General features: G+C 42.0%; 1 protein-coding gene across 1 annotated transcript in view; it reads right to left on the reverse strand.

Annotated features, from left to right (window-relative positions):
- The window catches only part of kcnab1a (potassium voltage-gated channel subfamily A regulatory beta subunit 1a), a 150,906-nt gene extending 141,697 nt beyond the window's left edge, over nt 1-9,209 (reverse strand). The window contains exon 1 of the mRNA XM_085429634.1: nt 8,450-9,209. Within this exon, the coding sequence (XP_085285760.1) occupies nt 8,450-8,736 (287 nt within the window). The 5' untranslated portion in view covers nt 8,737-9,209. The remainder of the gene's footprint in view (nt 1-8,449) is intronic.
- Nucleotides 9,210-23,889: the final 14,680 nt, after the last annotated feature.

Consider the following 23,889-nt stretch of genomic DNA (forward strand, 5'->3'; position numbering starts at 1 on the left):
GGCCGAAACCACTCTCTGTCTCACAAAAGTTATGGCAAAGTGAAAGAGCGTTCCCACAGAGTACCTAAGCGTTAATATCCATCAGACAGAGAGCGTCCGTGAATGAACACTGAGTCAAAGTCACTGTAGCGTTAGCCTTAGCTTTAGCACCGCCGATGTCGTAACGGTCCAATAGCACTGAGTTAGCGGTCCGACGGGCCGTACAGTTACTCACGGAGTACTCCCCCTCGCAGGCGAGCGTGTCAAGCGATGGGTCGGCGCTCTTCCATGCCTGCAAATACCGTTGAAATCCCGGGGGGTCGGCTCCTTCACGGGGTCCTATCGGCCCGGCCAATACAGCCAGACGAAGAGAAAAAAAAACACGCCACCTCAGCCGAAGTGTCGATCGTTGAAAAACACGGGAAAAACATCCGAGCCCACCGTCTGTCGGTCCGGATGACGATGAAGATCCAGAGAACAATGTTCGGGCGCCACTTTGTAACAGCAGTCTGGCGAGGAAAGAGCGGCTAGCCGGTCCAGCGGGCATGTGGTGTGGAGGTTAGCCGGATAACACGGAGCCAGTCAGTTAAATTAAACAACAGACCTTTATTCCTTGTCAGCAACATAAGACCATACAAGCCAGGTCTCCACGGCTCTACACTGTCCGTACATACATGGGCGGGGATCGGTAGTCGCCGGTGCCAGGCCGTTACAACGGTGAGGTCTATCCTGAGAACAGAACACGAGCAGCATGTAATGGCTGCCACGCTATACTCACACACCCCCCTAGGAGACTCCCCCCCTAGTGGTGCTATAACCCAAAAGGTTTGTTACACTGTCCAGGGTGTACCCCGCCTCTCACCCTATGACAGCTGAGATAGGCTCCAGCGCCCCCCGCGACCCTGAAAAGGATAAGCGGAAGAAAATGGATGGATGGACGGATGGAGGTTTTTGGAGAATGTGTAGCACCACCTTGTGAGAGCACAGAAAGTGATGTCACTGGGTTGGTTGGTTGTTGCTATTAGACTTACATTAGTTGGTAGATGTACGTAAGATGCAATCAGCACCATCTGTGTGCAATATTGAAGTGTAATTTAAGTTATCTCAGGGTTCAGTCTCTCTTTTCCCAAACATACGCAACCAGATTACAGGATAACAGCTGAAGCATGATCAGGAATACTTGTAAGTGACTGTCACAGGGTGGAAAGGGACAAGTTATCTAAGTTTTTCTACTATGCATGTTTTGCTGCGTTTTACCTTTTTAATATTTTAATATTGTACACTGGTTTATTTTTATGAGTTTTACTGCATGTTTTAATGGTATTTATTTGGTGACTTGTCCTGGAAAGACTCCGCCCCTACCTGATAATAAACTGATCACACCTGCGAGAGATCCCAGAGAGGCCAATAAGAGGGCCTGACAGACCAAAGGAAGGGGTTCGACCGAGAGGCTAGAGAGACGGCCAGGAGTAAGTGGTGCCAGGCGGCAGCGCCTGCAAGCCGAAGGGGCTGGTGGAGCTGGGCGTTAGGAGACATGACCAGCGACTGGGGACGAGACACCACCAGCGACTAGGGACGCGCAGCGGGCAGTCGGACGGCAATAACGACAAGAGCCAGCTTGTGCACTGCGGGAGAGCAGAAGCAGTGAGACAGCTGGTGCCGATTTCCAGTTTTAAAGAAGCGGCGGGCGGAGTTCAGAGCTCTGCCCACCCGGGGTAAGTCTCTGACTTATCCCTTTTTATAAAGTAAAACTGTCGAAAGGAATAGTGACTGCCGCTCCCTCCCTTCCTTCAGTGCATCAAGACGCGAATGCAGAAAGGAAGGAGAGGACTCCGCTGGGTTTCCCTTTTATTTCGCTGGATTTCTTAACTCCCTGGGACTTTTAGGTCGTGGCGCAGGCCACTGGACTTTTAATGTTGTGTTTTATTGATTTTTATTGTGTTACCCCTTGGCCAAGGTTGTTTTAATTCATTTTACATTTTAACTATTTAAATATAACAAATTATATTTTAATTATACAGTTTTTTAATCGTGTACTTTCCCTTGGCGGCTTCACTGCTCTGTCCGTTTGGAGGAAGGTTTCCTTCCTTTTAAAAACACAAAACATCTTGGAAATAAAATCAGCCTTTCCGCTCCGTTACATGACGTCAATCAAGAGTCATGAAGGCGAAATCAAAACTGCCATTTTTGAAACCCGGCAACAAGGGAAACACCCATTAACAAAAACAAAAAAACAAATCCGTGGTCCCTGAGACAAAAAGTGACACCCCTGACAGGCCATACATGGCAGGCCACATACAGCCCACTTCTTAAGTGGTCCAGACCAGTGAATCTCCCCTTCCTGTCAGTGTAAAGAAGTCCTATATTTAACTGTTTTTCTACAAAGTAAAAGCTGCTATGAATAAGAAAGAAATCTGTCAGCACGACTCTTAAATGTGTAAAATTACAGAAAAAGTTCTGGTGACTCTTTGCCCAGACAGTCCTTATTTTGTTTTGTTTTTTAATTTTTAACTGTACTTGTAAAAAACAAACAAACAGAAATTTAAAGTATATCGTTAAAAGTCCAACATTTCTGCTTGTACTTGTTTGAGGTGAGCAGCAGATCAAACAAATTAAAAATCATAAATGGCTTCAAGCGCACACGCTCTGTGCTACATCCAGACATTTCTGTATCTCTGCCATTCAAAGACACTTTTTTAATAGTTAATTTTATGTAATATTGAATATTGATTTACTACTAATAGAGAGAAAACACATGAGGTTCAAGGCCTGGACAGTCAAGCAGAGTAGGTACAGGGCTCACGTCCACTTTGACGTGGCCTTCACTGGCCTTTATGGCCGGCACGGTCGAGCAGTGGTTAGTGGTGTTCTCCCCTGATTCAAACCTCAAGGTTGGCTGCAGCCTTCCTGTGGTCTCTCTGAAGTTTGCATGTTATCTCTGTGCCTGCATGGGCTTCCTCCACCAACCCAAATACAGTCTTGTTGGGTTAACTGGTTATTCTAAATGGACCATAGATGTGAAGTATATAATGTGCTGTATGGTTAAAATGTGATTTCTAGTTAAAAGCAGTAAGACTAGTACATTACATAGTACTGGAGTTCCTTTTTGATTTGACATACCAGTAGCAGAACCTGGGGGATCTGTTATCAAAGAGTAGCAGGACTGGTGGTGCTCTATAGTGTAATTCCAGCTAATAATCTGTTATTTTTATACATTTTAATACATGAAAAATGTCTCCAGGTCAAGGGAGGGATCATTACTGCCATTAGAAGCAACTATAATTGTAATGAACTGCAAACTTTTACTTTTATGTATCTTCTGCAAGCTCATACCACCTTAAGACACTTCTATTATAGCACAAGTTTACATGCCCGTGGTGTCTTTCCATTACATACCAATTACTCTAACACTGGCAATCAGGATGAGGAGTTCACAGGTTCACGGGGGAAAAAAGTGGTGCTGGCCAATCATGAAACATAAAAAAGTGCAGCGGAGACAAAACCATAAAATTGGAAAATTATGGGGATGTTGAACACATAACACAGACTGAAAGCTGCTGTGTGAGTGTGTGAGAGAGGGAAAGCACTGTGCAGGAGTTCAGTATTAAAAGTCCTGTATGAATGCGGGCGAGCTTTGAGCACTTCGGTCAGCAGGATTGGAGGAAGATTTATTTCTATCCATAAAGTTTATCTGGTGGATTATATCGAGTATTTCATTAGATAAAAGTTTAAAAGGCAGTCTTGGTCTTATTGTTTCAGCTACAACCTCAGTGGTCTTTATTGGTCTGAGAGCAAGTAAAGAGTTCATATAAAAACGTCTTTCATACTCCCAGTTTCTCCTGAAAATGCAAGAAAATGTCAACGCTTGGGAGGAAGAGCAGAGTAGACCTAATGGACACATTTCTCATTTGATATCAAGAAAAATAAGATGCTTTTTTAAGTGTGTGGAGCAACTCCGACCAATAAAAACACAACACACTTTTTACACTTTATATTGTAATCAACTTCAGACTGAGTCTACTATAATCTTATGAAAGAATTTAATGCCTAAATTATGACTAAAACAAAATGAAATTTTAGTCATAAGACTATCAGACTCTCAGAATTAACATTGATTTTGCTGACTGGTGAGTATCCGCTGACTTCATACCTGTTGATGTGAACTACCTTTGCAGTACAGAAAACCCAGAGTTAACCCAATAAGTTATCCGGATAAGCTGAAATCTTACTTCGTGGTACAGACCTCGAAATACATTCCTAACACGATAAATCTAGGAAAGTCATTTCCAGTGTTTTACAATGTGGAGAATTTAATTCACATTCTGAAAACAGCAAAGGCAGAGTAGAAATGGCTGATGCACACAGACTATGAATTATGCACAGAACAAAATCAGCAAAGGCTGCAGGGACAGAGAAAGAAGTGAGTGACAGGGGAGGAGAGAAGCAACTGCAGGGACAATGTAACTCTGTCACCTTCACACCACAGTCGATCAGCAGGCAGAGCTCATTTAATCAGATGGACTGACAAACATCCAGACTGTCTGAAAACACACACAAACACACACACACACACACTGGCAGTTCAGTTTGTATCACTTCAAGGGAATTTTCATCGTCTTACAATCATTTTCTAGAAACTTAGCCTTGACTTAACCTGGAAACAAGTCTCTATACAATCATTACAGGGTCTTTTTGTCTCCATCCCCTTTTTAGGTCCCCATGATGTGACTGTGAAAACATGAGCAATACAAGTACACACACACGCGTACTCACAAACACACATTAGTACACCCAAGAGCACATGGCATATGCTTCATAATGTGACCTTCTGCCCCCTGGAGGTTTGAATTCCCCTTCACTGTTGTGCCCTTACCCAGCATTCCCCTGCTGTATCCAATAATATCATGGCCTTTAGATTAATCTTTTTCCCCACTTGGCTGATTGAATTGATGTCTGTTTTAATTCAGCGTGAGTAATCAAACATCGTGTGCATTTGAGTGCGTAATAACTTGGAATCTAGGTTAAAAGGGGATGTACTTGATTCACGCTTTTTGTTCGTCGCTCTGGAGGCTGATTGAACACAAAACTTAGCTTTCAGCTTGATATTTATTCATTGTAGTGGCGCGTTCATGACTAACGCGCACTGAGTTGATGTCAAAATCCATTTCCGAGGCTACATTCTGGTACCGAGCGATCACCGTCTCTCTAAAATGCTACTTACAGTGTCACAGTGCATCAGTATCTCCCCGACTAGTGTTAACATTAGCCCAGAGAAAATGTTAAATGCATATGTTCTGAAATGAACATTATGTTGTCACCATAACCTACATAGTCAGGGCCATATTAACGACATAATGAACATGCACACACACTGAGGTAATTTGCTGTCTAACAAACACTCACTGATGCTCTTGCACAACTGAAAGGACTCACCCACGCCCCACAAACAGGCACACACACTCATGAATAATAAACTAAAGGGCATGTGAGGGCACTCTGTTGAGCTCATATCTACATGGAATTTGCCTCTTCTTCCTCTTTCCATCTGTGCACTTTGGATCATTTGAAAGAATGCCTGTGTGTCTGTGTGCATGTGTGTTCCTGTTTTAAACCCACCATACACTTTGCAAATATCAGGTTGAACCTTTTTGCTTGCAGAACTGAATTAATTCTTCGTTGCACTGATTCAATAAAGTGCTGGAAATAGTCCTCTGAGATTTTGGTCCATGCCGGCATGACAGCATCACACAGTCGCTGCAGATTTCTTGGCTATACATCCATGATGTGAATTTGTTGTTCCACCACATCCCAAAGGTGCTCTAATGAATTGAGATTTGCCTGTGGAGGATATTTTGGTACAGTGAAAGAAATCAGTTTTGAGCCCACAACACAAGCTTGTGTGAAACTGTAGCCTCAGTTTCCCGTTCGTTGCTTTCAGGGGTGGAAGAAGGTGTGGTCTTCTGCTGCTGGAGCCCATCTGCTTCACAATTGAGGGATGCTCTTCTGCATACCTTGGTTGTAACGTTAGCTCCTCTGACCTAAGACATTAACCAGGCACTTGTTCACGTGGATCCATATCATCTGTTCTCATGATATGGATCCAGTCCATCCATCCATAGAATCACTCATTAGCATCATCACAATAATGCTGATCCACGATCAACATTGCAGTTGACTGTCACATTGTTGTGATGTCATAGCTTTCCAAAGTAGGGGCGGGGAAGACAAAAAAAGAGGAAGCTGCTGTACCGAATGAGAGCCCTCACAGGCACAAGGACGCCCTCTTGCTATGACACAGATCTTTCAGATCTGTTAACCCTAAAGATGATTATTCAAGAAAATCCCTGTAGATCAGCCTGCCAACAACCACACCAACCTCAAAATCATCTTTCTTCCCATTCTGAGGCTCAACTTGAACTTCAGCAGGTCATTTTGACTACGTCTGCATGCCTAAATGCTTTAAGTTGCATATGCTGCCATGTGATTAAACTGATGTGCATAATAAAGTGGTAAGTGTACAGTTCGGTTGCGCCAGGTTTGGATCGTCCATACATAAAAGCCACTATACTTTACTTTTACTTCTTAAAATATAATATTTAGACACAGCACCAAAAAAGCTGGCCTTGAAATTGCTTTTAAGTGTTTAAACTTGTGGTCAGGATTTTTCCTCTTATAAAATATTAAAGCATCATAAGAACAGAGTCATTGTTTTAAGGGATCACGAGCCAAAAAGGTTAGAAAAGGCTCTTTATGTTTTGTCAAGTCACAACTCTCCTCGGCTCACCCCCACAGAGCTGGCAGGACTTTAAAGGGAAAACACATTTAAAGGTCACAGAGGGCACTTGACTGAATTGCATCTCTTCCTTTGGGGTGTTCATGTGCTAATAAAAGCATTTTTATTAATATCTTGTATGTAACCCGTTTTTGGGAGGTTGAAGTCATGACTGGTTTGGTTTGTTTTATTTTTTCTCCACACAAAAAGACCCCCCACAAAAAAATTGCCTTTGTTAGAAAACACAGTTGTAGATAGTGGACAGAGAGCAGACGTAGCAAAGGGCCTCAGGTCAGACTCAAACCCAGGACCACCTCCTTTGATCACCTGCTCACCCCATGAGCTAAACTGACGCCCGGTTTTATCTCTTTTATGGTTAAAACTAAGTTCAAAGGTTTCATTGTTTTGCATGCTAATGCGGGGAAATGCTTTCTACTTAACAAAATTTCAAATTTCTTTCTTATTTGTGTGTGTCTGAGTGAACGGACTGCTCAACTTGACCACCGACAAGCACGCTGACCTGGAAAAGGTCGTGGGCAGCCAGCTGTTCTATTAGGTTACCATGGCAATAGCCACAAACTTTTAAACACACACACACAGGCCCTCGAACGCACATATGCCAATATGTCCCCAGGCAAATGCTAATAGCGAATGGCCATATGAGCTCCTTTAGCCAGGTTGATCCAACAGAGATACAGACTCCCATCACACTCCTCTCTACACCCCCTTTTCTCCATTGGTGGGCACAGAGGGGTGATGGAAACGGTCTGAGCTGCCAGATCTTCTAAACCAACACAACAACGGAATACGTTTAGTCCGTGTTATTATTACACTGACTGTAATACAGTGAAATATGTTGGCAGGATTTTGCAAAGAACCACTGATGAGGAAGCCCCAGGGAACGAATGACAGAAATATAGTTCATGGAAATGCTAAGCCAGCAGTGTCTCCAAATATAAAACACACATGGACACTAATTTTTTAAAACCACACTATGCAGTCTTATTGATTTACTTTGTTGAATAAGAATATTTTATTTCCTCTGATTCCCAAGTTGTTTTTTTATTCTGTTTTGTCAGTGTGGACTCTCAGTTCACACTGGATGTTTTTTTAAGTTTCTAATTAAAAAAGAAACATTTTTAAACATTTAAACAAGTTCAGGTACAAATTAAGATTAATGAGCTCTAACAAGCTGAGGTAAACAACAGAGAAGGCTTTACTCAAGCTCATCCCCCTCTCGTCCTCTCCGGAGACGACCAGGCGATTCAGGCAAAGAAGCTACGTGTTACTTTTTTTGCCTGGGGGCTGAGCAGCGATCCACAATGTCCCGATCACACTCGCTCAAACCACTCGCCAACACGGATTAAAATTATTTATAAAGCACTCAGAGCTAATGATCAATTAGCTTGGGAGTTTTAAAAGAGATCAATAGTTCCCATTATGCAATGGGCATTGCAAAGCAAGCATGACCTTAGAATCATGTAAACACAGAGCATGTGGGGGGAAAGCTTGAAAAACTGTTTGATTTTTATCCACGCTTCTCTTCAGATGTCACAGATGTAGAATCAAACAAAACACTAATTATAAAAAACTCTCTTCAACCCCCTCAGCCATTACTAACTCTTTAAAGAGAAATGATAAGTCTGTCAACATGACCGAACATGACTTCCTCTCACAGAGACACACAGGTAAGGTTACCTGTAGGCCATGCCTGTCTGACTCTTCACCGTGTCGTGCAGCGACAGCGAGTGGAAGTTGAGGAACTCCTCCAGCTGCTTGAGCTCCACCACACCGTTGGGTTTGTTTGCTGTCCACAGCATCAGAGGAGGGTAGGGTCGCGTTCCCGTCCCCATAGAAGTCTTTCCGACAAGCCTCCCCTGTCCTAGGCCGTGAGCCTTGACCCCATCCTGGCCTCCACCCTGAATCCTGGACCCCTTCTGTTTCGGGTTGGGGATCTCCGGGCACGTTGCCTTGTACAAGTACATCTTCCAGCTTTCTTCTTCACTTTATCCTCCCCTTCAATCGCTCCTTTCTGCTGTTCGCATGTCCCACAATCATGTGCGCTCAGATTAATCCAGGTAGGCCCCTCACCCACGCACAGCTACACGGAGCAGAGGAGCGTGTGCGTGAGAGCATCTGATTAAATCTTAGTGTGAAGTATTCCTCCAAAATAAAGCTGCACAAGTCCTCCTCTTATTAAAAACAAAAACAAAAGAACATCCAGCCCTGAAAGGAGCCTTTTTTTTCAAACTGAAATCTGGAGTCCAGTCTGTCAGCAGGCTGCTCGTCCACACTGGGAAAACAGGTTACTTCCTTACATGTACTTCTCCATGCACCAGGCCATATATGTTGTCTGCACATATACACACATGAAGACAGATTAACAGAGGGCCAAACACACAGTCCCTCTCCTCTCACACACACACACGTAACACACACACACCCACACACTGATGCTGTCACTTTGCCCCCTGCTCAGCCAGTCTACATTATAAGCTCAGTTTGGTTTTGCTCCCTATTAAATAGCATGGGAATCTGGGACATTTTTTTCTCCCTCCCTCCCTCTCACTCTCTCACTCTGTTTCTCTCTCACTCTCTCCTTCCTTTTACCCCTTTTTCCTCTCCACCCCCCACCCCCTTATCCTCTCTCCCACCCTGCCTTTCCTCATCATCCCTCTTTTGTCTCCCAGTATTCCCTCCGTCACAAGCCCTTTCACTTACTCCCGATTTTCTCTCTCGTCTCTCTTCCAGCATTCACGTCTCCTGCCATTTGCTTTTTGTCAGCCCGTCTCTCACACTCGTTGCACTTTTAAAGCAGTCACTTTTTTTCACTTTCAACAACCTTTAAATTCATTCTTTTTCATCTTTTTTGCCTCTGCCCTCTCTTTCTGCTCCTTCTTATTCTAAACAATGTGTACTCTGCAGTTCTGCCCATAACAAACATGTAATATAAACACGCAGACACGCATACTCGAGCAGACGCTTGCACACGGCCGATGGCGTGTTATTCAGTCGTGCACAGTGTAAGGGCGGCGTTTTCATAATTAGGTAAACCAAAAAAATAAAGTGGAAAAGCCTCTGTTTTCTCGTCTTTCCTTCTTCTTGACTGCACAAACACACACACACACAGTATATAATCTCCCCTCTCTAGCCTTCTCATGGGAGCGTTCAATGACATCATGTCTGGTCCTCCAGTGAATTGTGGGAATCATGAGGAATGCCACTCTTCCATATCAGGAAATTTGAGTTAAGATACACACTGTCACTCTTTCCACAAGTAGACACATACACAGATGATGGAATTTCAGTCTTCCATCATCTGTGTGTGTGTCAGTATAGAGCAAATACTGCCTGACTGCTCCTCATTGTATCCTGCAGACATCCAGTGGCAACAGCCAAAAGCTGTATGCAGGAACTGTAGAAGCTACATGACAAAAGAATTTGTTTGAACGTGGGATATTTCGTTTTGGGGTTTTTTGTTTGTTTGTTTTTGGGTTTTGGGGGTAAAAACCTCAAGGCTGACTCTTCTGTACCTGCAGGACGTGAAATTATGGCTATTAATGCAAAAGTGACACATGGAGGTTGGTAAAGAGGCAGCTGTGCTTGTTGTCCAGCAGGGTGGGTGGAAAACCTGATCATGCCTGGCAGCTGGAAGTCATCTGAGCTTATGCAACGCCTGAGTGTGTTTACAGTGTATTTATGGACCTGGAATATTCACGTCCATACTATGCATCGCACACACCTTCGACGCACATACATTCGAACAACAGATGCTCTCTGTCGTATCAAAAGCTCCAATTAATTTCACTCTTTTTCTCTCTGTCTCACTTGGATTTTTTTTCTGTTCTGTTTTATATTTTAACGTTTTTATTTTGGCCTCTGGTGTTCACGACAGTCACATTCTCCTTTGAGGAGCTCAACATTTAGGCAGGTGAGTCACTGATGAAGAAAAGAAAAAAAAACAGAGGGTGAATGATGGAAGAAAAGCAAAAGAGGACGGAGAAGCTGGGAGAGGACAGTTTGGGGGCATGTATGAGCAGCAAAATTAGGCATAAACAACTTTTTTGTCTGAGTCCTTGTTGTGACACAGTTCGAGTTCCTCCCCCCTCATTTATTCTCTTTTAACTCTTTAGTTCATACGTTTCGACTCTCATTTTAAAACCAGCTCATTGTTCCCTGAGATTAATTAGTCGTCTCTTTCATTTTGTCCCCACCACCCCCACATATCCTCCCTCCAGTGAGCGAATCCCCATATAAAGATTGCATATTACCGAGCGCCCACGGTATGTTAGGAACAAGTTTAGCAGCTTGCGGACGACGTTTAAAAAGACACACCGGCCATGTGTGTGGATGCTGTAACCTCGTATTATCTGCAGTGTAATAAAAAAACATTTCTGTGTTGTTTACGTGCAGGAGAAGAAGAAAAAAGCCTCGTCTTTGCCATCTGACTCAATGGCAGCAATAATTATGTCAGCGATCAGTCTGCAGCCCTCAGGGACTGTCCTGCTCCTGTTTAACACCAGTGTGCTGGCCTAAATTCCCCCACTAAATCCCATTGTTATTATCAATGAATATCTAGATTAATGCTGAGAAGAGTGAGGCAGACAAAATGAACAACACACCGATACATGGCAAAGACGGCCGTTGTGTTTTCAAGTGCTCTTTTAATCATTGAAGAGGTGTGATCTAACAAGAAGAGAACATATTATGTGACTGATTCATATTTTTAATACTTATCTCAGTATTACAGTGTTTCCATATTATGGGATGGATACTTTAGCACACATGTGTGCAAAAGAATCCCAGCTGTGTGAATCAAACTGCCGATCTTGACACCATCCCCGTGTTTCATCCATCAAGCTCTACAGGAACATGTGTTTTTGTTGTGCAACAATAGTATCGTGTTGCCGCACCTTTGTCGCACCTGGTGCCGAAGGTATCAGGAAATATAATCTCAATACACGGTCAGACGAGGGCGACGATACTGTTGGCTGTAATTATTCGGGTCAGTCGAGTTTTATTCCTAGAACTGTTGCTCCCTGGCTTACTGTACGCTCTGAAAAAGCAACAGGGTTTAATGAGATATTGATTCAGCCCAGCGTAAATGGAAACACAGCTACAGTACAAACTAATCGTAGCTTGTGAATAATTCTGCTGATCATCTCCAGCCCACAGGAGTTATGTGCTGCTTTTTATATGGTCCATTTCCATGAAAAGCATTTATCGACAGGGACGTGTTTATGTAGTTTTAAGTCAAAGAAGGAAAGACTTTGTTAACAGATTGGGTGCTAATAAATTATTTGACTCATCAATCTAGGTCACTCTGTGCAGACCACAAAGAAATACAGTATCTACAGAGGTCAGACTGCTTTAAGCTGACAGGAAGACAACAGAAAGTCAAATAAGCGCTTATTTCAACCAAGGTATGCAGAAGAGCATCTCTGCAAATTTTGAAGCAGATGGGCTACAACAGCAGACCACACCGGGTGGTCTAAGGACAGGAAACAATTCACGCAGGCTAACCAAAAATGGACTCTTAATTTCTGCTGCAACATTCACATAAACAACATGAAAGCACAGATCCATCCTGCCTTGTATCAGCAGTTCAGGCTGCTGATGTGTGGGGTATTTTCTTGGCACACTTTGGCCCGTTGTACAAACTAATCATCGTATGTCAAAGCCTACCTGAGTAAACTTACTGACCATCCCTCTGTAGCTTGCAGCAGAATAACGCTCCATGACACAAAACTCATTTAAAACTGGTTTCTTGAACATGACATGAGTTCAGTGTAGTCAAATGGCCTCCACGGGCACCAGATCTTAAGCCAGCAGAGTACCTTTGGGACAAATTTGCAGCAAGTGTGTGATGCTGTCACATCAACATGGACCAGAATCTCTGAGGAATGATTTCAGCACCTTGTTCAATCAAGAATTAATGCTGCTCTGGAGACAAAAGGGGGTCAAACCTGTTAGAAGCCAGGTGTACCTAATAAAACGTCGGGTGAGTTTAAGTATACTGTTGCCTCAATTTGGACATGAACAGAGTGTTTGCATTGTAACACCTAGGCTATATTTTCCAAAACTTGTCCCTGACAAATACTCTCCATGTTTTATTTAAAAACTAAAGTAATCCATAATATCTTTGCAATAAAGGGTAAACAAACAATGATGAAAGCAAGTTTACGAGGTTATTTCTCACTATCTGGCTGCAAAAGAAAATGCAAATTCAACCGCATAATTAATTTGGCTAAGCAGAAAATGTTAATTAAATTTTCAATACCTGAACAAAAGCAATTAGTGAAAACATCGTATAAATACCCTGTTTTGTCAAATAATAAATAAATGAGCATTTAATGAATTTGTGGCACAGAAAGGAATACATTAGCACGGGGGTAGAAAAGGCAATTTATAAAGAAGTGGTTACAAAGCAGATTATTTCTTGTTATGGTCTGTCCCGAGTTTCAAGAAGAATCACCAGAGAGCTAAAATCTGCATCAATTGTTCTGATTTAAATTAAGGCAGAGCAGATAGCCAGTCATCGCATGATGTTTGGCATCACATCAGCGGTTCAAAGCGCAGCGCTGGCAGATGTGTGTGTGTGTGTGTGTGTGTGTGTGTGTGTGTGTGTGTGTGTGTGTGTGTGTGTGTGTGTGTGTGTGTGTGTGTGTCAGGCACGAGTTGGCTGACTGGCAAGACGGAGACTTGTAGAGGGGTTCATGCATTTCTAGGTCAGAGGAAACTGTTATCTGTTCTTTCAAGTAGAAGACTGCATCCACAACATAACAGTTGAGTCCAAGTGATCGGACAAAATGATCAGTACCGACTCTCTAAACGGAAACAATTACAAAGCTTTTTTTGTCTATGTTAGAGAGGGTAAGTGCACACGTGTGAAGGTCGTGCTAATCTTACAGTGATTCACACAGTGTTGGTTTTATTGGTGGCACATTGAGCTCACCACTTTGGAAACATGCCCATTAAATGCACTCACTCACACACTCACACTGTCCTCACGTTCCACACGCAGCAGTAGTGCTGTCAATCAAACCGCGAGAGGCTCTCATCACACTTTTATGAGCGCGTAAATAAAGAGCACGTGAAGTGTGTAGCCCCAAGCATGTCATCGGAAAGACTGTTTAATACCATTTGAAGCCACATTTGAAAACAGCACTCCGATGCTTAATGTGCATTTTTCGTTAGACAAGTCGGGCTTACTTTTACTTAATTCTTTGTTATAATGTGCCTTTGTGCAATTTTCTGAAACAATTTGAAAGCAACACAAAAAAGGCAAAGAAATATTTTGTGAGTGCATTATTCCTGCAAATTTGCACCGGGGTGCTATGATGACAGCGTAACACCATCAATATTGGTAATGCAGTACAGTATATATTTTTTGCAAACTATTCCAAGCTGCCTTTTTGTTCTTTTTTACCATTATTCCTAAATACTTCCAATAAGCCAGTGTAGGCAAAACACAATGTGCAACACTGGGGAAAATAATCTCCTTTGTAAGTTTACAACTGAGCCACACACACAGTGTGTGCACGTTTGTGTGTGGGTGTACAGTTTGATTCTTTGACCCTCTGCCAGTTAATTTTTATGAAGACTGAACAAATAAGTTTGGATTATAGCAATCCTTTCTGAATGGCTGCTCTGCAACATAAATGAATCCATCAATATTTGTGAGACCTCAACTTTATTTAATCACAGCGTGTCCCTTGCTGCTTTAACATTCTGGTCTCTTTCCCCTGCTCTGCTTTGTTTTTTCTCAATTAAAGGGAACAAAACCAAAAGCAGCAGAGAGGCCAGAGAATATAGAGAGGGAAGAAGAAGGAGGGAAAGGAAGAGGCAGGACTGCAGACTGATAAATGTGGAGCTTTAGGCTTGAATGATTGGAATGGGACACAGATGGATTAGGCATTTAGCAACAAGAGAGAGCAGTGGAGCAATGAGAGGGGGAGACATTGCAAGGGGGCTGGGGGAACCCGATACTAAAAATATCCATGTGTGAGGGGAAAAAGAAGAAGAAAAGAAAGACACTCGCTGCTAGTCTACGTCAAAAAATTGGGATTAGGAATCAACGCTATTGGTGCTTCCTGTCTGTCAATCACACATAAAAGAATGAAAACACTCCCTCCAGCCTCCATGTTTTGTCACCATGGTGGTGGAAGATGTCAACACCACCAGCGAGACAGATGCTTGCTATTAGCATTAAGGACAGATCCGGTGACACAACTTTAAGCCGAGGTCGTAATGACCGGCGTGACTGCTGTGACACACAAATGAAACGGTTGGACGGAGGGGGAACCGCTTGTCATCAGATAGCTCTGAGGATCCAGCACAGAAATACTTGAACAATCTAACAGTGTGCATGCACGCACTTTATGAATTTCCTGACAGTTGCACAAACAAACTTACAGGTGTTAACGATGTGTAGATAATCATAAAAAAGACGTTTTTGGGTCTTTGTGTGTGTTCCAAAGTACTTGTGAGGTGAGTGTACGATTCACCTCACAAATGATTTGTGCTCATCAACAAGCTGCTCTGTGTAACACGTTAGGCCATCAGTCTGTTTGCACTCTCAAGTATCTACAATCACTCACTGACAAGCATGCCCACACACACTTAGACAGGGTCTAACTGACCTGTACAGCATGCCAGTCTTTTGTGCAACTGTCTCGTCTTTGCCCAGGCCAAACATTTTCAGGTACCAGTTGGTCTCCATCTCTCTGATTACTGCTGCCTTGTTTCTATGCTGTGCCACCTGTTTCCCGGAGGAGGAATTGCGCTTGGCATCCTGGGAGTTGCTGCGCTGGGCTTTTAGCCCACTGAGAGAGGCCACTGAGTGTTTTCGGTGCACGTGGGGAGGCTGGTGCCCGCCGGGCCCTCCGATGCCCCCTCCGCTGCTTCGTGCAGCTAGCATGGCCCCAGAGCGTGGCCCCCTCCCCTCAAGAGCAAAGCTCCGGGATCAAGGTGAAAAGAGCACACTTAAGGTTTCCAAATGTTTCTCGATCCTGCACCTTCGTTTGGAGATGACGGTTACTCCAGCCTCAATGAGTGATGCATATCTCACTGTCCTGTAATCACCCAGCAATGCTCTCAGTACTTTTTAGATACCTTCTACCAAACTATCTGAAACTGTCCTTAGATCTTCTTTCTCTTTGAACTTGGTTCTTTTTCTCTCCTTTGTGCCTGTCAGTGTGTCTGTCTGTGCAGAGTGCTCCCTGGTCTCTTATAGCCTCATCCAGCTTGAAACAGGACCCCAGTTTCCTTGTCTCGTCACAGCCTGCGCTGGCCTAAAAGGAGGGAGCCAAACATGACTGGGTGTCAACAATACATACACACTCGCACAGTCTCTCACACACACAGGAGTACACAACAAATCTGAGTTCTAAAACAGGTGAAAGAAATATAAAAAGACACGATAACACACACATTGCAAACACACAAGCCCGAGCTCATAACGCACAATTATAGAGAGAAGTTGTAAATTGGAAATACACACTGCACGTGATTGTTTGAAGCGCACACCCCTTTGCTTCTTTTTCATCTATAGCACTGACACCAATGCAGCAATTTAGATATTAAAATATAAACAGGGAAACCCAGTTTGTAAATATTCACAGTAGATTAGGTGACCAAAAAAGAAAGTCAGGGCATGGAACTGCTGTGTAGATCACTATGTTATTTCAACTTGTATTGCATGTGTAAATTCTGTGTGTGCATGCTTGCAGATTTGCATGTAAGGACATGTGATTTCATTTTTTCTAAGCAAAGTTTGATGCTCAAAATTGAACCCAACATTTCAATAACGTTTTTTTTAAACCATAGTCAGATGTAAATTATATTTCCTGCCAGAATGTGCCAGAAACCGGTGAATAAAACAGCAAAGCACAATGGTGCAAAGAAGGGGGGTAAGTGAAGGTGAATGGAAGGACCCGATCGGTGCACTCTTTCAAGCATTGTCTGCGGAGAGGAGAGGGATAGCATGCTGATGAGATGCAAATTAATGTCAGGAGAGCACAGGACCTACGGGGCTATTCTCCACCTGACTCAACATAACGCTAGTCAAATACAAGCAGTAAGGTAAAAGCAAAAGCAGGAAAGCAGAAAGAGGATTTGGGCTTATTGTGGAGTTCATTTAAAAGCAGGCTTAGTAAAGTGCTGTCACTTGAAGGACAAGAGTGAGCTTTGCGGGAAAGCTTGGCACATAATGCAGTCTCAGAACTTTTGCTAACTTTCTCAAGTGTCTTGACTTCTGACAGAGGTAGACAAAAATGCTTCTCTTTTATATTGATCCATTAGTGGTTTATTAACCAGCCAACAGACCTTAAAAAGCAAACGCATGCACCAGTTTAAATGCACAGTGGACACCCAAAGATTGGTGTCCTCAGAGGTCAAGTGAATAGATCAGTGATGGAGTGTCAGCCCTAAATTATTCAACCAAGTAATGGGAGCCTGATAGCTCACTGGACATGTGAGGGGCCCAGGGCAAAGGTTGGGGTCAGTGCTGGCTACAGGGTGAACCTCCGCCTGTGGTCAGCAGCTAATTTGGATTGGAAACTTGCTGGGACTTTGTACTTCGTTGTTTACGCAGTATCTTTTTAAAATGTCTGATATATTAAAAAACAACTTAAAATATCAGAAATATATATAAAATTACAGACATGTTTCTTCAGTTTTTACATCTGGTTCTATGAAACACTGCATCAGTTTTTTTTTTCTTTTTCCATTTAACCAAAGTTGTTAATCGGCTGGGGAATTTCTGCTTGTTGCGCCTGCTAGGTCACCTGTAGGGTCTTCAGCCGGACGCATTCAATATTCAAAATTTCACTCTTTCCTTCTTCTGTTGGCAGAGCAGAAAAGTCTCCCTGTTGTCTCCTGCAACTAGATCTCAGTTTAGGTTTTACATCCAATACTTACTTCTTACTTACTTCTTTCCACAGTAAGAGCCAAAAGCTACTTTTCTCTGACTTGTCAGCCAAGTCTTTCTGGCTTGTTCCAGTTAGTCCTCACGTACCAACATCAGTGGCATCCTGCTTCCACAGGTTAGGTGATGGTTCTTCAGCCAGATCACTGCACTAACAGCAAAGATCTGAGTATGTCAGTCATTTCGTATACTAACTTCTTCCTTGGGACAGTTAGCTCAAAGATAATTTTGTTCTTCGTCTTACTGGATGAAGAATTACTTACTTACTCACATTACTACACGAGAGAGGAGACACGAGTTGAACCTACATCCTTTTTTGGGTTCAAACACAAGGAGGTTGCTTGTTGCCCATCATTTTGTCAATAACAACTGGTTCCCAGAGGACATTCCAGGCTCCAGTTGTCCAGATAACTCAATGTATTTACACAGATCAGTGCAATTCTACACTTGGAGTCGCTTCAGTTGCTTGCCTAATCAAATCTAAAAATAGACATGAGGTGAAATGTACCAGAGTTAAAGTGAACCCTCTCCTTTAATCTCAAACATTGTTCTGCCATAAAGAGTGTCATGTTTGCAACCATCCTTCACATTACTGCCATCTTGTGGCTACAACTGGCTATTGCTACTGGAAACTGCTTGCCTTGGATGCTGTATGAAACTGTAGCATGTCTTCATTTTACGACCCATAAACAATGACAAGAGCTTGTCAAACTGAGAGGCCCAGAGACTTTTCTAGTTATCTTTGTTTGTTCATTGTGGATAAACTTTCCATCTGTGATGGGAGACTAACAGGAGACGAGTGTGAGAATTAAGCTGCTGTTGAAACTACTTCCATTGTTCAGTTATGAAACAGCTGGGAATAGAAAAGAGATAAGCTTCTGTCATTTATCAATAGATAAGTTTTCTTACTGACGACAAGTGTTGGGTTCATTACACAAAAAAGTAATGTATAACATTTTACTTGTTGCTAATGCATTAACTATTTTATTTATTTAAGAAAGTAATTTGTTACACAACTCTCATAAAACTACTAAATCACACATTACCAGTTAACAATCTAAACCTGAGGCAACAGTTCCAGGCACCAACATAAAACCCTGTGCTAATTAAGATAGACATAAGGTCTTTGTTTTAGTGTGCAAGTATGAATACAAAGCAAAACATGAAAACCAGCCTAAGGAGACTTCAAAGCAATCATCACAATGATTCTACCTTAGAAACATGAACAGGTAGAAACGGAAGCTGTAAACCTGACTGAGCATCACTTTATTACTTGTTGAAATTCAGGCTCGGTCTGCTGGGCTGGGTTCTTAGCTTAGCTTAGCTTAGCTTAGCTTAGCTTAGCTTAGTGTTAGCATGCTGTCTGTGCAGGTGCTTGCAAAGAGCTGAAGTTGTGTTCGAGCCTGGATGCTGTTTGCACATAACTGTCACGCTCTTGTCCTTCTGTGCAATAAAAATAAAAGTAATGTCTATATCTCCACTTCTCAAGAGCTTTATATAGAGCTTAATATTTTTGTGCAATATATTTATTTTTACTTTTGATAATTTATGCAAATTTGACAATGATAGTTTTCTATGTATTGGATATTTTCGTAGTGTTTTATTGCTTCTTTTGCTAAAGAAATGGTTCTAAAAACGACTCCTCATTGTCAGATAATAGTAGAGAATTGTTTTGATTGTATAGTAGATGTTTATTTGATTATACAAATAATAATAATTTACTAAGACATCCATGTAGAGTGCATGAAGCTACAGGAGGCTATCAGCATATTTAAAGAATCAAGGACAGCATAAAATGGTTATTATTTGTCTTGTTAATAGGTGGAGGGTGCTGTTTGTGTCTGCTTCCCTTTCTGCAAAAGTCACTGCAGCCCTCTGACATCAAATCAAGTTTCCTTCTTCTTACACTGGAGAGTAACATTCAGGCCGGTAGTAGTTAGAAGTGTTATGTGTTAGTTGGCCAGGATTTCACATGGCTCAGAGCTTTAGCATCTCCCAGTGTTGGGAGTTAATTTCCTCCTAGCTTAGTGCGTCCACTTTTGGTCTCTTGAGATAAACCAGCATATTTCCAAAGTTCACATGGACCTGCACACACCACCTCTACTTGGAGACCTGTTGTCCTTCGAGGTCATTTAGAAAATTTGTCACACAGTGTGTATCGAACCTGACCCGTGTGCAATGTTGGAGTCACTAGGGTGGAAATTCTAGCACGAACAAAATCCGTCATTCGTGTTGTTTTCATGAGGTCTCACGGAAAGGTAAACTGATAGTACTACTACTATTACTACAGCAAATACTACAGTATAGGTGGATATGCAGACTACATATATATATAGAGAGAGAGAGAGGGGGGGGAAGGGTGAAATGCAGTAAAGGAATGGTGAGAGGGTGATAAAGAAAACGTGGTGACATTATAGAGTTTAAACAAAAAGACACACAAACACACACACACACATATGAACTACACTGGTGCAAAACTGTGTGGAACAAAACAGGACAGCTGCTCCTTCCACTATTAAATTAGAAGACGCATGTTGAGCCTTTGCACCTCCCAGGGGTCTCCATTTTCTCTCACAAAGTGTTTTTTTATATGTAGCAGCTATTTAATTCTCTTTTAACAAAAGAAAATTAGTAGAATTGACAGGTTAATTCATTTTATCTTTAATATGAGATGCTGGAAAGAGATAATTGCAGCTTTGAAAACGTTATAATGATTTTTTATTGCAAGCATTTTTCTTCTCACTCCACAGGGGGGAAATAGACTGTATAAATACAGTTAGTGACAGGTGTCAGCTGCCAACACTGTGATCTTCTTAACATACGCCTGAAGTATCAATAGAAATAGAAATAGAAAAAGGAATATAGCTGTATAAACTAAATGAAATATGACTGTGAATTACGCACATACAGATCACCAGGAGCTCAAGTGATCCTTTACACGCTTGGGTCCCTGAGTGCAAAGTATCATTTTGACATTAAGAATAACACAAATGTCATGGAAACTATTCAGAAGTGACTGGTTTCATGACGATGAAAGGTCCTTAATGGTGTTTACTGTTTACAGCCACCTGCCTGTGTAACCAGTGAGGGTAACTTAAGCTATGAGAAGAGGTGAAGGCAAGTTTTGATAAGCTTCATGTAAGGAAGTAGTATTTTGTTCTAAATTGCAATGACATGTTGTAAATTGTATGGAAAAGCAAGCAGAGACTTTCCCCATTACCCTCACATTTCTTTTTCTGCACAACTTCATTTTCTCTCCATCACACTTCTTGGCCAAGGTAGTTGTGTGATTCCCACACAAAGCAAGGATTAGAACTGATCTCTGGTCTCCCATCAGTTTAAAGTAAAAGATGCGCTTAAAAAACCCTGTTTGCCCAGCTCCAGTCCAGTAGTTAACAGACATGTCTGTAAAACAGAGACAGCTATAGTTTCCTACGAGCAGGAAATCAGTGCAGCTTTCAGAGGCAATAGCAGACTGCAGCCGCAAGATGACAGTAATGTAAAGGATACATGCAAACACGCAAGCAGCTTCATGGCATTTCAACAACATTGTATATTTTAATTTATGTCTGTTTTTAGATTGAGAAATTAAGCACTGCCTTGCTTGGCTTGCTTATCATGATGGAATGCCACTGCTAAAATAACATACCAATGAAATGAACAACATTTTTAAATGAGTGGAAAGTCTTATAAATAATTCGTATGCTGTTATGGACCCAGCAACATAGAGTTTGGGTCTTCTTCCTCTTTTTCTCTCCACTTGTAACTCTTTACTCCGAAGCTTCAGGTGGAATTATTGGGCTGGTTCTGCTGTACTGGCCTATGCATGGGCTCCTGGTTCCTGGTATTTAAAGGCTGGACGGTGTAGCTGTCTCTGCTAGGCTGTTCTTGTCGTTACCATGGTAATCAGGCCTTCCTTTTTACCTGTGTTTTTGGCTTTTATTCTATGGTATCGTGTGTTGTTCTCCTTCCTAGTTGTTTGCTTGGACCCCAATCTGAAAATCGGTTTACCTGGATATCCATTTACCTGAGTCTGTCTACACCAATCTGTTTATCCTATTCCCAGCTAAGGAAATGACTTACCTGTTTTCCACCTGTCTGCCTACTCTCCAGCGCTCTCATATTCTCGCCTGCCAGTCATGTAGCCTTCGGCTGCCTCTGTTCAGGAAACAACAAGTAAGCCAAAAGAAAAAACATTTCAAATTCAGCAATATTCGGTTCTATTCATCTTGGCATTTGGTATTATGCCCTTTCCTCTCAGTTTCTGAGTTTCCAGTCCCTGCCCTGTGATATATCCTACCTTGCCATTTAGGTGCATCTACCAAAACTCTTGAATGAGTTTGAACTTTGGTGACCTTGACCTCAAGGCCAAAGGTCAGGTTCTGAAAATCCTCTAGGATTTTCCAATTGACACCATCATTTAAAAATCTCAGAAGAGTTTGAATTTCAGTGACCTCGACCTCAAGGTCAGAGAGCACGTTTACTGAGAACCTACACAGACAGCCTGTTAACAAAGATAACCAAGTAAGCAATTCTGGAAATCTTGTGTAAGTCTATCTCCGTGGTACATCACTGTAATCTAAGACACTTACCTCCACAAATTCCTGTTTCCATGTCATGTGCTGTTAAATTTTGAGTTCATGCTGGCAGTTTAAAAGGTGTAGACAGACTCTGGCAAGCCCTGATCTAAATTCCTCTCTTTGTCTTTATTAGAGCATACCCTTCCATAACTCTTGCATGAACATGATGGTAACTGATAACTAATCAGAGCCACAGAACAAAAAACAGTCCCACCTTCTCGATCAATCAGTCATTTTCATGCTTTTGCTGTTGCAACACAGGAATTTCCCAACTTCCACCATTATGAGTATCTAGATTTTTAACTTATTGAATTTCATATTAATTAGATTTTATACGGATGGAGACTAGCTAAACACTGGATTTTACATTTGGGAAGAAATACAAATGCTATAAGTCATCAGTTTGATGGCATTTAAACGCTTGTATTTATAGCAGACAGGTGTTGAAAATTAACATTTATTAAAACAACAGACTGTAATGATTTAAACTGTTCTGACAGCCTACAGATAACTGAAAACAAGCACGGACGCACGCTCAGAAGCAAAGTAAGATTAACACACATATATATGCAGTGATGCACGTGCACGCGTCTCAGTTTAGCACCAGTGTTTCTGTTCATTGTCGTCAGCTGACAATAACTTATAAACATTCCTTCCTTCACCCCTCTGTCACCAGGAGAATTTATTACCGTCCGCACCGATAGCTTTGATTGGACACAGTTCACCGTCCCCCTCCCCCCCCACACACACACACACAGATCAGCACATAGGTTGACGTGCAGAAAAAAATAGCAGTGATGAGTGATGATGATGATGATGATGATGATGATGATGATGACGGTGAAAGAGGCATAAAGCAACACAAAATATAGCTTTTTCATCTTTTGTAACACAGACATTATCAAAGCATTATAGCAGCAAACACACACAGACACATGACATCATGGTGCGCTCTGCTGTCTCTGTGCTTCCTTTTGTCTCTTCAGCAGTAAGAGGCCATCACATGCAATCCATCATAATTAATATCTCTCCATCTCATAAAAGTAGTCTGAAAAATTCATCATATCTTTTTAATCTTTCATCACTCCATATATATTGATGCAGTATGTTTTTTTCCTATATTGATATCAAATTGGAGCCTTTCATCAAAGAAATGTAACGTCTTAAATCAGAGTGAGAGTTGTGGCCAATTTAGTGCATATCCAACCAACGTGCAGATTAAAAAGAAGAAGAAAAGAAAATCTTACATCAGCGCCCTCTGCTGGATTGTTCTAGCCAGCTAAGAGATTTGCAGTGGTGTGAAAAAGTGTTTCTTGACCTGTTTTCTCCTTTAGTCTACTAGTGCTTTGTGTATTTGTCACACTTACATGTTTCAGATCAAACAAATTTTAATATTAGACAAAGATAACCCGGGTAAATGTAAAATGCACTTTTGAAAAAAAAATTTTTTATCCAAACCTACTTTGTCCTGTATGAAAACGGACTAAGAATTGCAGGTGTCACTCGTCTCAGTTAAGGTTTCATGATTCAACAATAAGAAAGACACTGGGCAAAAATGGCATCCATGGGAGAGTTCAAGGAGAAAACCAATGCTGACCAAAAGGAACACAAAGGCTCATCTCACATGGAAC

This window comes from Copadichromis virginalis, linkage group LG14, assembly GCF_057382275.1.
Source record: "Copadichromis virginalis isolate Kocher_CV1m ecotype Utaka linkage group LG14, C_Virginalis_male_GT1.1, whole genome shotgun sequence".
In the NCBI taxonomy this organism is placed as follows: Eukaryota; Metazoa; Chordata; class Actinopteri; order Cichliformes; family Cichlidae; genus Copadichromis; species Copadichromis virginalis.